This window comes from Dermacentor andersoni, chromosome 1 (assembly GCF_023375885.2).
Source record: "Dermacentor andersoni chromosome 1, qqDerAnde1_hic_scaffold, whole genome shotgun sequence".
In the NCBI taxonomy this organism is placed as follows: domain Eukaryota; kingdom Metazoa; phylum Arthropoda; class Arachnida; order Ixodida; family Ixodidae; genus Dermacentor; species Dermacentor andersoni.
Genome location: NC_092814.1, coordinates 214,995,802 through 215,008,802, shown reverse-complemented (window position 1 = coordinate 215,008,802; position 13,001 = coordinate 214,995,802). Strand labels below are relative to the sequence as shown.

Sequence of the window (13,001 nt, the reverse complement as noted above, 5' to 3'; positions counted from 1 at the left end):
AGAGCTCGAGGATCGTGTGATGCATACGTCACAGGCCCCGCCTTCATTTTTTTTTCCCCCTTGCTTTTCTTGCTGCGCGGCGCACTTCCGCTGACGGCGTCGCGTGCGAGCTGTTGCGTTTGTCTCGTTTTGTTCAACACACGATTTTGCGCGCTATGCATGAGAACACTTGACTAGCGGTATAAGTCAGTGCTACGCGAATGCTGAGGCACACACAAGCGGCTCATAGAGCATGATCGCACGCTTGAACATGGTGAAAAATAACATACTTTCGTTGTCTGCGCTCGCGATTGCACGACATGGGAACAAGCAGACAAAACAGAAGTACTACATCTTTTTTGCTGTGGCGCGAAGTAAAACAAGAACATGCAGACATTCGGTTTGTGTGTTTTATTATTTTTCTAAACTTTAATTTGTCTATTGAAGCAACAGATTACACAAATAACAGATGGTGCCTTGAATGATTTTGAAGTCACGTGTCACTACGAGTGACGTCACAGCAGTGCAATGTACGTAGCCACACTTCTGTGATATATGTCGACCCCCCAGCTGGGAGCGCGACGTGCACCAGGAGAAGAGCAAACGGAGTTCAGTTTGAAATTTCAGATCTTTCCGCAGTGCATGGCGATGTAATACTTAGCAGACACGATCGTTAGCATGCATTGTATACACGGTGCTTGTCAGCTCAACATGGCCAGACCTGGTGAGGGGCCCTTTAAAGGCCAACTGCAACAAAATTTTGGACCGAGTAAAAAGCCTAGTTTTAGATGATGTGGATATAAAGAAGCCTCTGTGCAAAATTTGATGTTTGAAATACGCCAGGAGCACCACAAAAACCAAGCAGAAATAGCCGTTTTTTATAATTAAACTGAAAAAAAAAGAACCCCGCCATTGCCACTTACTAAAAGTGACGCATAACCAAATGAGTGGCTCCTTGGAGTGACCTTCTTGATTTCGGAGGCCAAGTTGCTACATAGTGTAGATATTGCGGCTGCTGCGGGGTGCAGCGATGAGCCCTCTCCCCGTGAGACATTTGAACTACTGCGTGCTCTGATTGGTCTCTGATTCTCCAGGCGTGGCTATGCGAGCCAGTCGGAGTGCCTGGTACCAGCGACGTGCTGAAAAATCTTGGACACTGCGTGCTGGGACTTAGTACCCACTCTACGGCTCTGCTAAGATTGGTTCAGTGGTATTTACTACTCATCTATCACAAATTTAGCCAAACGGATACAACCAAATGACACAACCTTGCACTATGCAGAAAGTAGCATAACTTGAGATCACAACAGTCACTGTAGGCCACATGTGCAAAACTGAAAATGTTTGTTGCATTTCTTCATACTGCAATTTTCTATATTATTTATAATCCAAACCAGTATGTATAAAAATGATAGCATTTCTGATTTTCTTGTTTTTGCTAAAGTAATGATTTCCCGTGGCATAACCACAAATCCAGCGAATAGTTGTACAGCATCATCATTGCGCCATCAGGTACACTGAAGGATTGTGGGAATTTGAAGAAGCCACAGGAAAGCATGAGCGATCTTCAAAGCAATATTGTACATACCCAGCTGCATGCAAGTGAGTAATATTTGACTCAGGTGCTCATGGCAGCATTGTTTTGTGTGGCATGGTTTATTTACCATGCTCAAAAATTGTTGCAGGGCCTCTTTATGGGATAAATGTGACTATCTTTTTTCAGATGCCCAGATTGGAATTTAAAGAGGAAAAAAAGAAGCTTGCCGGTCTGCTTTTGTTTTTTTCTTGAGTCTTGAAAAATGACCTGCAGAAAGAAAAAGCTTTTTAGTAAAGTGGCTTACACGTTTTCTCACATATACTGGTTTTTAGAATCTAAGAAAGCAATTCAACAAGTGTGGCACTGCTAGGCTGTCATGTCACACCGTATTTATAGCCTACTTTGAGTATTGCACAGTCTGTGATCGATGTGATCTTAGATTACAGTTTTTCAGTGTTTCTCAACTTATTAATTAATGCAGTTTAACATTCCAGTTTAATGTCCCACACAGGGTATGAGAGATGCCGCAACAGAGGGCTGTGAATTAATTTTTATCACCTAGCATTTGTTAATGAGCACCCAGTGCTCGTTATGTGAAATTTTTTTTGCATTGTGTCCACTTGAGAATGTGGCTGCCGTAGCCAAATATTAAATTCACCAACCTCTTGCTCAGCAGCAAAACACCATAGCTGCTGAGCCAGTGTAAAGAACGTTTCTGCCTCATGTCACTGTCAGTGGAAAGGAAGTTTGAGCACTAAGAGTTGCCCCAGTTAATTGAAGCTTAGTGAAGGATAAATGTGAAGATGTAGGTTAGCGTCAGAAATTCAATACAGTTGTAGTTGACTTCTCAACCTTAGTTACCTAAAAAAATTTCATGTATATAAGTTTGGATGGTATAGAAGCTACAGGTACAGATGGATACAGCACAGAAAGCATCTCCTTAGAAATACTAAAGTTTTATGTGAGAAACAACTCACTTGGGAAAAAGCAGGACATATAAGTAGTCGTGACCCCCCCCTGACAGACGAGCAAAACTTGCTGCAAGTGGAAGGCTGTCTACAGACAGTACTACGAGTTTCAAAAACATGTGGAGTACCAGAACTGTGAGAAAGTGAAAGTTCTATGTAGCCAGTTTGCACAGCCTAATATTCTTAGTAGCACTCTGTACTGGTGCGTGCAAACAATGCAGTGCTTCACTTTTTACAAGCTATTTGCCTAAGCTGGACAACAGTTATGCTCTTTGCTGGGATATTGCGCTATAAACTTTGGGGTGAATTAAATACATCCTCAGTTTGTCACATATGACTGGAAATAATCTAAGCTACAAAGAGACCCTCCCATAAAAATCAAAAAGGCTCCTGTTGCCTTTGTGCAACCTTGAATTTTGGTCCTCCTCTTTTGTTAAGACTGTGGGCTGCAAGGTCACCTATGCAGTGTGTTATTCTTTTTTTTGGTTAGAATTCATGTTGCTTGACAAAGAAATTTTCTTAAAAGGCAATACTCCTTTTGTTTTTCATTTCGTTCCTGTGCCTGTGTGCACAAACATCTGGCAGCAGGCCATTTCTCACACTGAATTATGCATTTACTTTACGTAGACGCTAATGACACAAGACCTATGAAATCTGGCTTTTTCTTAAGTGCTCTTGTTGTCATTTTATTTTGTCGCTTCACTGTGGCAGCTTATCATTTCGCTGTCTGCTTCATTGTCTGTTTGACAACATGCCATAAAAACTCAAATATCAGAATTTGTTGGGTCTTCAAAAAGCTCTTACATAATGAGACTTTATGGACATTTTTTGTTTACTTTTTATTTATTTATTTCATCATTCATCATTAGTACAGGAGGAGGTCCAGGAGTTACAAAAACTGTCATGGGGACCTCCTATTAGCAATTTAACAAATAGTAATAATAAATTATGGCAGCATAGCAGTGACAGAAGGTAGATTACACTAAGTATAATGAACCAGATAATAAAATACAAGAAAGGTGCTTACAATAATTGAAGTTCAAGTCAAACACAAGCAAATGAAATAGATATTGCGTATCAGTAAATAAAAATGTAGTAATTGACACATTAGGGAAACATAGGAATGACATATCAGAGAACATGAGGTTAATGTAGCAAATAATTAGAAACAGAAACATGCTTACAATATGCAAAGTACAAGTCAAATATATGCTATGGAATGAAAAACTTAAAATTTCTAAGAAAAATATGAAAGACGATGGGAGATAGAGAATAAAAGCAATACATTAGGCAAGTACAGAAGCAACGAAAACTGTTAAATAAATCTGCATACAGTATGTGTTCATAGTAATCAGTTTGTAGCCAGTAGTGTCGTTGTTTAATATGGGGTAGATTATTCTAGTATCTAATGGCCGTAAAAATGGCAGTAAACATACCATAATTAGTGTTTATTTGAGAGAGTAAAAATTGTTGTTAGAGGAAAATCACATATTGTTAGTGTTGGTAAGAGCAGGTATATTAAATGTATCCAAAATGATTTCATGGTTTAGTGTGCGATATATTAGTAGAACCAATTTGAGGTGGAGCATATAGCGTAATGGTAGTATATTTAAGGAAGTGAAAATTAGTGCTGCATGTGACATGTAACTAGAGAAATTGATTATCCTCAAGGTTTGATTTTTTAAATATTGTAGATGTGTTACATGTATGGAATATGTGTTTCCACAAACTGAGATGCAGTATTCTAAGCCGCAGTGTGTAAATGCGTAATAAAGTGAAGTTCACTAACATTCAGATGTAGAATCTATGACTGGGCTAGTTAAGACATGTATCAGGGAACATAGCACTGGAACAATGAGATGTGAAGGCACAATATAGAGAAATGAGTACTGACTCGGAACTGACTACATCTACCATTACTGAGATGTTTCAGTTGTGTGTAATAAGCTCGGAACCTTGCTAAGCTTGTGAAAATATTGGTACTCAGAAGCAATGTTGAAGGCAATGGCTGTGAATAGTTGTGGTGCATTAAGTTATTCAGTCAAAATATTGCTTTAGAAAAGTATTGAACACGTGTGGATTTTTTGTTAGTACAAAACTTTTAAAAAGTATGAAAGAGCACTGCTGTTAAGAATAGCCCTTTCCTTTTTAATTTTGGCAGGAGATATAAAAATTTAATAATTGAGAATTGGTCCTTGGTTGCATTTATACCAACTGCATAAGAAGACAGGACACAAGGTAAAAAAGGGAACGGACAAGGACAGTTTGTACCAATACATTTGTACCAACTTGCCTGGTTATCAACCATATTAAGTACTTAGTTGATCATTTACAGGTACAGTTCCAATGTGGTGCAGCCGACTTATCCATGTTGGCCATAATGCTTCAAACTTTTAAGTCATACTGACCTACGTACATGAAAAGCTTCCGGTGATTTTCTTTTTCTATATTTTGAATTGGCGGAAAGCACCAATGCCTGTATTCACATTTCCATAATGTATTTTTATACGATTAGCCATTTACAAGAACACTTGTTGGACATACATATAGTTCCAAGAATTTCTAGAAAAAGTCTAAGGAAGTAACAATGAGTGTATCTACTACACATGAGTACATGAATATGCGTACTTGTGCAGCATGTGATCAATGCTTGATTCATTATCGGAAGTGTATGAGATAATGCTGAAGTACTGCATGAACAAAAATGTACTAAAACAGCAGCGCTCAGGTTGAAATGATGGTGTGCTACAGTTAGCTTTCTATGTGCAAAGTCAACTGTTGAAGGGTTCATCATGTCAAAGCCATGTGACACTGGTTAGAGCAAATTTGGGAGAGGAAAAAAAAGGGGGGGGGTGTTCCTCAGAGGTTGGTGAGCAGAAGCATGCTTACAATATGCAAGTATATGTAAAAGCATGGCAAAATAACAATGATTAAGTGTTGAAGGGTTCATGATGTCAAAGCCATCTGACGCTGGTTACAGCAAAATTCTGATAGGAAAAAAGGGGGGGGGGGAAGGTGAAAGGTTCCTCAGAGATTGGTGAGCAGAAGCAGCAGAAGCGTGGCAAAATAACAGTGATGGCAAAACGTGTGTCGTTAAGTTTCTTGACACCAGTGTACTGGTGCTTGAAATTGCATGCACTTATTAATGTGAAAGCATTATATGGCTCATGAGGTGGAAAATCTGCCGTAGTTGTTGGCGTTGGTGTGGCCATCAATGTCGAACCCTCAACCTTTGGTGAGGGTCGAACCCATGACCATTGGTAGGAGTCGAACCCACGCCCTTTGGTGTTAATTAATTTATTTACTTATTTACATATACTGCAGCTCTATATAGGGCTATAGCAGGAGCGGGAACATTATACATTACTATACGTTACACATTAAAAACACATAAACACAAAAAGATGAATGATCAAAAAGAAGCGCTTTACATGTTAGCAAAGTACTTACCATGGTAGCTGTAAAATCTTGTAGTGATAGTGAACGAATGTTACTGGGTAGAGAATTCCACAGCTCTACTGTACGTGGAAAAAAACTGCACTTGAATGTGTTAGTACGGGCAGAAATAGGTGTTCTGTTCAAGGCGTGGGAACCACTGGTACAACTTGCATTAGTAAACGTGATATAGTTATAATCAGAAAGACCAGAGGTGGAGTTATTAATCGCATATAAACGTTTTAAGGCTTCAATGTGGTAATGTGAAAGTAATGGCTCAATGCTCAAAGATTTTTTAGCATGTGTTGGTGAGAAAGTGTGGCTGTAATTTTGGCAAATGAAATGGATAGATTTTCGTTGAACGTTACTGAGCGAGCTTATTTCACATTGTCTGTACGGGAACCGAACGACAGATGTATATTCTAGAACAGGGCAAATTGATGTTTTATATAATAGCAGTTTAGTATCGCAGGAGGTCTTAGCTAAAGTGCGGAGCAAATAACCTAATTTGTTCAGGGCTTTCCCGTTTACATATTCAGCATGTTTAGACCATACAAGATGTTCTGTTAGAATAACACTTAAGTATTCATATTGAGACAGTCTTTTAAGTTGGATGCCATCCAGAGAATAATCGAATGAGAGGGGGCTCTGTCTATTGGTAAATGACATCACAACTGTTTTACTACAGTTGATGCTCATTTGCCACGTTTTGCACCAAGTGCAGAAAGACATAAGGGATTGGGCAAGATGGTGGTGGGCATCAATGGAGTTAATGGATTCAAATAATACGCAGTCATCTGCATAAAGTCTGATTTTAGTTGAGATGCTACGAGGTAAATTATCGATGTATATTAGCAATAATAAAGGGCCTAATACGGATCCCTGAGGAATGCCTAATGTAACGTCGACAGGAGGAGTCCACTGAGTTAAAGGAAACAAATCGTGAGTGACAACGAAGAAAACTGGCTATCAAAGAAACAAAACAGAGATAATTGAATATGGCATTTAATTTTACCAGTAGTTTAGAGTGAATCACAGAGTCAAAAGCTTTAGAGAAGTCAATAAAGATGGCATCCGCTTGATTACCTATGTCTAGGTTAGAAGTCATATCTTGAACAAAATCGACTAATTGCGTTACAGTGCTATAACCACAACGGAAACCATGCTGGGCAGATGTCAGAACATCATTAGAGTTAAGGAATTCGATTATATGTTTTCAAATATTGTGCTCTAACATCTTGCATGACTGGGGTGTGAGAGCTATCGGCCTGTAGTTAGAAGTTGTTTATCACCTGATTTATACAAAGGCAGGACTTTGGCTGTTTTCCATTTAGTTGGTACTTCACCAGAGTCTAAGGATTTCTGGAAGATTACAGTAAGGGACTGAGCTGTCCATAGGGAGTATCTTACAAGGAAAGAATTCGGGATACTATTCGAACTGGTACACTTTTTAGTGTCGAGATTCAAGATTAGGTTTAAGACACCATCAGAACTTATTAAAATATCGCCTGATTTGTTAGTTTGTGCATCATAACTAAACTTTGGAACTACATGGTTATCGAGGGTGAAAACGGATTGAAAGTACGAGTTAAAAGCATTCAAAACTACGGTGGGGTCATTAGTAATAGCATCGTTAATCTTGAAAGAGGTACTGCACGTTGCACTAGGTAAAGTTAATGTCCACAACCTGCGAGGATTTGATTTAAGCAGTAGAGGGAGCTGGACTCAAAAATTGAAATCTTTAGCATTTTTAGTATGGGCACGAAGTTCCTCCTTTGCTTTTTCAAAAGGAACGCGAAGTGCGGAATTAGAATGCTTTGATTTACGTAGGCTACCTACTCGGCGTGAAAGGTGCAAAGTATCCAGGTTAATCCAGGGAAGTTTATTATTTATCTTTTTTGTTTTTAATGGACCGTCGTTATTGATGCAAGATTTCACTAACGACTCAAAACAATCAACAAGACTGTCTTCATGACATTCGGTACTGAGTGACAAAAATGGTCAAAGTTATCTGTCAAAATATCAGTGATAGATGTATCGTCAGCCTTGTTAAAATCATGAAATGTGGAATAGCTAGAGCGTTCACGTGGGATGGGACAGTTAATGTGTACGAGAACTGCGTTATGATCCGAGATTCCTTCCAGGATATCATAGTCAAAACCTAAATGAGCAAGACTGTCACTGATAAACACAAAGTCAAGTATTGAGTTCTGCTGTGTATTCTTGTCAACTAATTTTATCAGGTTATAGGACAAAGAAAACATAATTAAGTCTCTACAAATAGAAGCACTAGTGGCAGAATATGTGAGGGGAGGCCAGTAAGTGCCGGGAATGTTAGTCACCAAGAACAATTAAGTTAGAACTGTCGAGGCTATGGTCATGTATGAAATGCAAAATATTATCAACGAAGTCATGTTAAAGTCACCAAGAATGATTAAGTTAGAACTATAGAGGCTATGGTCATGTATAAAATAAGAAATAATATCGAAGAAGTAACTAGGGCTATCGAGGGCGTAATAAAGACCACAATATGTTAAATTCTGCTTATGTACTTGTAACTTGCACCAAACCGATTCTACATTGGGAGGACCTGGTAGAATCTTTAAAAGTTAAAACCTGAATGTAAAAGCAAAGCAACACCACTGCTTTCTTATTCTGACGGTCATACCGGACAGCAATTTAACTAGGAGGCATGAATTCTCAGTCGTGAATATTTTCATAAAGCGAAGTTTCTGTGATGCATATAACATGAGGAGAACATGAAGAAACTAGCGAAAGAAACTGTGGCAGTTTGTTAGTTATGCTTCTGACATTAACATTCAAGATCGCAAGATCTGTGGCAGAGTGATGAGATTGTCAACCTAGTGATAATGAAACATTTGGAAATCTTGCGCTCTATAATCAAAACTAGGAGCTATTACTAAACTATTTGAGGCATTGTCCTAGTTTTTTAACGAACGTTATCTATAAATAAATTATCAAACCTCGTTTTAATAATCGAGCCGTTATTCCGCTGCTCAACCAAAGTGTCCCATAGCTTTTTACAAAGTACTGCACGCACTCTGGACAAAAAATCTTTGGAAAGCTTCAGGCCGGAATTTTTCAGCTTATAAGCATTTTTCAGCATCGCTAGCTTACCGCTGAAATCAAGCAATTTTAAAATGATAGGGTGAGAATGCCCAGGTTCGCATTTTGCCTGACCTATGGAAGCGTTCAATACGCGGACAGTCAAGGAAAAGCCTATTGAAAACGTTTGCAACCTTAGAGTGCAGTGTGTCACGATCCTCATTAGTATCTTCTGGTATGCCATAAAGGATTATGTTATTTCTTCGTGAACGGCTTTCAAGAGCGTCATATTTGGCAGTTAGCTCGGCAACAGTGCGCGTCAGGCAAGCTGCCTCAGAATGAAGCTGACCAGAGTCTTGATAAGACAGTGCATTCGAACATGAGGTTTCAAGAGCAGCCACACGCAATTCCAAGGCATCGAAATGTGTATTCACAGCATTTTTGATTTCAGATATGTCTTGTGACATATTTTTCTGATAAGCAACTAAATCGGAAAGAATTTTCACAAGAGAAGGGTTATAGCAACTAGACAGTGCCTGCTCGGCCGACGTCTCAAGGGCATTAAGAAAGCTTTTTTGGGATTCGTCAGGTTTGCCAGTTTTAGATGCCGGTCTCCTGGGGCCGGGGTTAAGCTCAACTTCACCGCTCAGGGTAAGACGACTAAGGTAATCGAGGACATAAGAAAAATTGCACATGAGTCTACTACACAAATAACTGTATGGGCAACACAGCAGCAGCAGGAATCTATTATCGGATCGGATACAGTACGGGTTGTCCATTTACCGTATCTGTGCAAGCAAGAAGAAGCATTTAGGCAACATGCTGAAGCTGCTGCTGCTGCATTTCCCACTGCCGGGGCGCTGGAACGACGGAGCTTTTATACTTATGAAGCTTGACGTCAACGATCCGATGGCGTCACCTGTCGGAGTTGCCATCCTAGGAACATCCACGGGAGTGCACAGAATCACCAGAGAAGGAAAAACGTGGGCAGGAAAACGCCTGGACGATAGGGCTAAACCATGTCGAATTGCTGGTAATGACCACGTGTTCGACTGGTGCAGGGCCAGCCAAGCCCCGGATACGAACAGCATGACCAGCATAAAAATCCCGGAGCTGTGCAAGCAAGAAGAAGCGCTTAGGCAACATGCTGAAGCTGCTGCTGCTACATTGCCCACTCTTAATTAAGGCATGGTTAATTAAGATGGAGTTAATTAAGGCACTCTTACCCACAGCCATTGGTGGGAGTTGAACCCACGACCTTTGGTGATAATTAAGGTAAAGTTAATTGATGCATAGTTAATTAAGATAGAGTTGAATATGGCACTCAAACCCATGACATTTGGTGTTAATTAAGGCTGCATAAGTTACGGCACAGTTAATTAAGGCACTAGAACACTCTACCTTTGGTGGGAGTCAAACCCACGACCTTGCGTTGCGGCATAATGTCTAAGCATAGCAAGGTGGTCGCAGTACTTTCACATTCATCCATGTAGCGATAACTAAGTGCCCTTTGAATGTATTTTTGTTTTCTTAGATGCGTATAGATCAGGTTTTGCACAAACTGACTGATTTAGAATGAGTAAGGAGAGTGGAGCTTTGTACTTGGTAAAGTGGAAGAATATCACAGAGTATCAGTGGCCCCAGTTGATGCCACCTTTCTCCCACATAATAATGCATGAAATCCTTTTCTTTCTTTTTTCTTTTTTGCCATAGATGCCACTCCTCTTTCTGCTTATGTTTAGGTAGCACACACGAACTGCACTATCACATTACGATTTGTTTAATGGCACATGGAGTAACAATCAGATAGTTGCTGGTGCTTCTTAGGGTAGTATGGAACTATGTATTACAATTGGTTGTTATATATTGCCGTCTCATATATTTTACTCATTGCTGGCAGAAATGTAAACTGCATTATGCAAGAGTTATTATCCTAACTGCTCAGAAGTTGGCTTAATTTTGTTCTACATAGTAATGATGTTGAATGCATCTGGATGATTATTGATGTAGCAGGTCGATATTCTTGTGAATGTATTTTGAAAAAAAAAAAAAAAAAGAAGATAAAGGAAAACGCATGCATTTGTTGATGTTGTTAGCCCATCATTAGGCTGACCTATTGGATTCGCGTGAGTGCTTGTGAGTGCGTTCACATAGTGATTATTACTTTGCTGACTGCTATTATAGGCAGCTTCAGTCATTAAGCTGTTGCTGTCCATGAAAATCCTTGATTTTAATTAAATCTTTAAAGTTATTTTTGTTCATCCTCTACAGGGGTCTAAAATGGGACACCGAGCTGGGTGATGGCAATCGTGTAATCACAGTAAGACATCTTCTGAAGGAGCTGTATGAAAAGGTAGGAAATTACTTATTTTGCTGTAAATGACACTACCTGCTCATTAATGTTATTATGTTTTCAGGCTTACAAAGAACACAAGTGGGGTCTTGTGAGACATGTTGCTGGCCTTCTGGGAAAGAAGGTTGAAGACCTTGCAAAGGTATAGCATCCTTTCTTTATTTACAATATACTGTACTCTTCGGTTAAGGCCAAGCAGGTGGGGAAGCAATACATGAAGCAAATAATGACACAAAAAGAGAGATCAGCAAATTGCAGACGAGCAGAGCGATCAGAAAACTGCAGACTATCAAATTTTAATGGGACTTTTCAGTGGGTGAACGGTAGCACTTAGATCTGTTCAAAAAGTATTCTGGCAAGGGCTTGTGCTGGTTTTAGTGGCATCAAGGGCAGCAGCGTGAATGATTGTGAGGGTACCATTGCTGCTTTACTGAGGGAAGAACTCCACTCTTGCATACCAGTCCTGGCAGGTCAGGAAACGATGACTCTGGCACGAATGATGTAGATGGTTGAAGCAGCTGCTAGTTTAGGTGTAGCTCAATAGTCAGTGAGCCTGTCAAATTCAGAGCGGTGTCAGTGTGGGCTTAATGTACAAGAACTTGACAGGCCCTCTGGAGAGGTGGTAGTGGCTGTAGGTTCATGGGACTAAGAATGGAGATGCGGTAGTTCAAGTTACATTTCATCGTTCCATGAGTATGGCAGAGTTATCGAGGTGACTGACAGCAAGCAAAGAGCTTCACTGATGCAGCCATGGGAAGAAAAAAGTAGCTTGCTTGCTGGGTCGTGGGCTGCTAATAATCAGGAATATCAGTGATCTGGTACCTGGTATATCCTTGTCATACTGCCAGCTTCTATGTACAGTTGCAGGCAGGCCTCCTTGATGAAATAGAGAAGGGAGCTGGTAAAACGGCACCACCATAGAGTTTCCTATAAAGTTTACTAGAGATAACTTTGGTGCTGCAATCGTTCAGCTACCATATGAACAATGGGTAGTACATGAATTTGTCTAATATTTGTGCTCGTAGCTTCAGACATTCTTGTGGCTCTATTTATTGCACTTTATGTATCTGCCTCTGCTGGCCTAAATTTCAAAGCAATAATGTTTTTCTAAATGCAGAAGGCACCAAATTTCTGTGCCCATGCATAATTATGGTAAATTGTTGAATATTATTTGTTGAATTGTTGAACAGTATTTTGTTGAATATTGTTGCAGGAAGAAAGCAGGGCCACGAGTGTAAAATAGTGTATATTTACAACTGGTGTATATGGCGTTCAGGCAACTGCCAGGCTTCGTCTTCCTCTAGTCCATGTCACCTTCTTCTTTCCCTTCACCGTAACATCACCCTCGCGGCGAGGTTAGCTCTGTCCTGGTGCAAGTTATATAGACTCACTTAATGGGGGGACATAGGGCTTGAGCCTGGCGACGTGAACAACATCGCTGGTGACGTTGGGAAGCGCTGAATGCTGAACGACTGGGGCGACTCGTATGTCATGTCGGACAGTTGACGTAAGATCTGGTACGGACCAGAATAACGGGAAAGTAGTTTTTCCGACAAGCCGGCGCGATGTGAAGGCGTCCAGAAAAGGACAAGGGAACCACGTGAGAAGTGGTGGTCTCGGTGTTGAAGGTCGTAGCATCACTTTTGAGAAGCTTGCGAGACTG

The 13,001-nt window shown here is 40.1% G+C and overlaps 1 protein-coding gene across 4 annotated transcripts in view; it reads left to right on the top strand.

Annotated features, from left to right (window-relative positions):
* The window catches only part of LOC126548107 (probable phosphorylase b kinase regulatory subunit alpha), a 111,407-nt gene that overhangs the window by 38,714 nt on the left and 59,692 nt on the right, over positions 1-13,001 (top strand). For 3 of the 4 annotated variants that reach the window (XM_055063175.2, XM_050196217.3, XM_050196216.3), the window contains exons 20-22: positions 1,492-1,581; positions 11,257-11,338; positions 11,403-11,480. In XM_055063175.2, coding sequence (XP_054919150.1) covers positions 1,492-1,581; positions 11,257-11,338; positions 11,403-11,480 — 250 coding nt within the window. The remainder of the gene's footprint in view (positions 1-1,491; positions 1,582-11,256; positions 11,339-11,402; positions 11,481-13,001) is intronic. The other variant, XM_050196218.3, reaches the window with a different exon arrangement.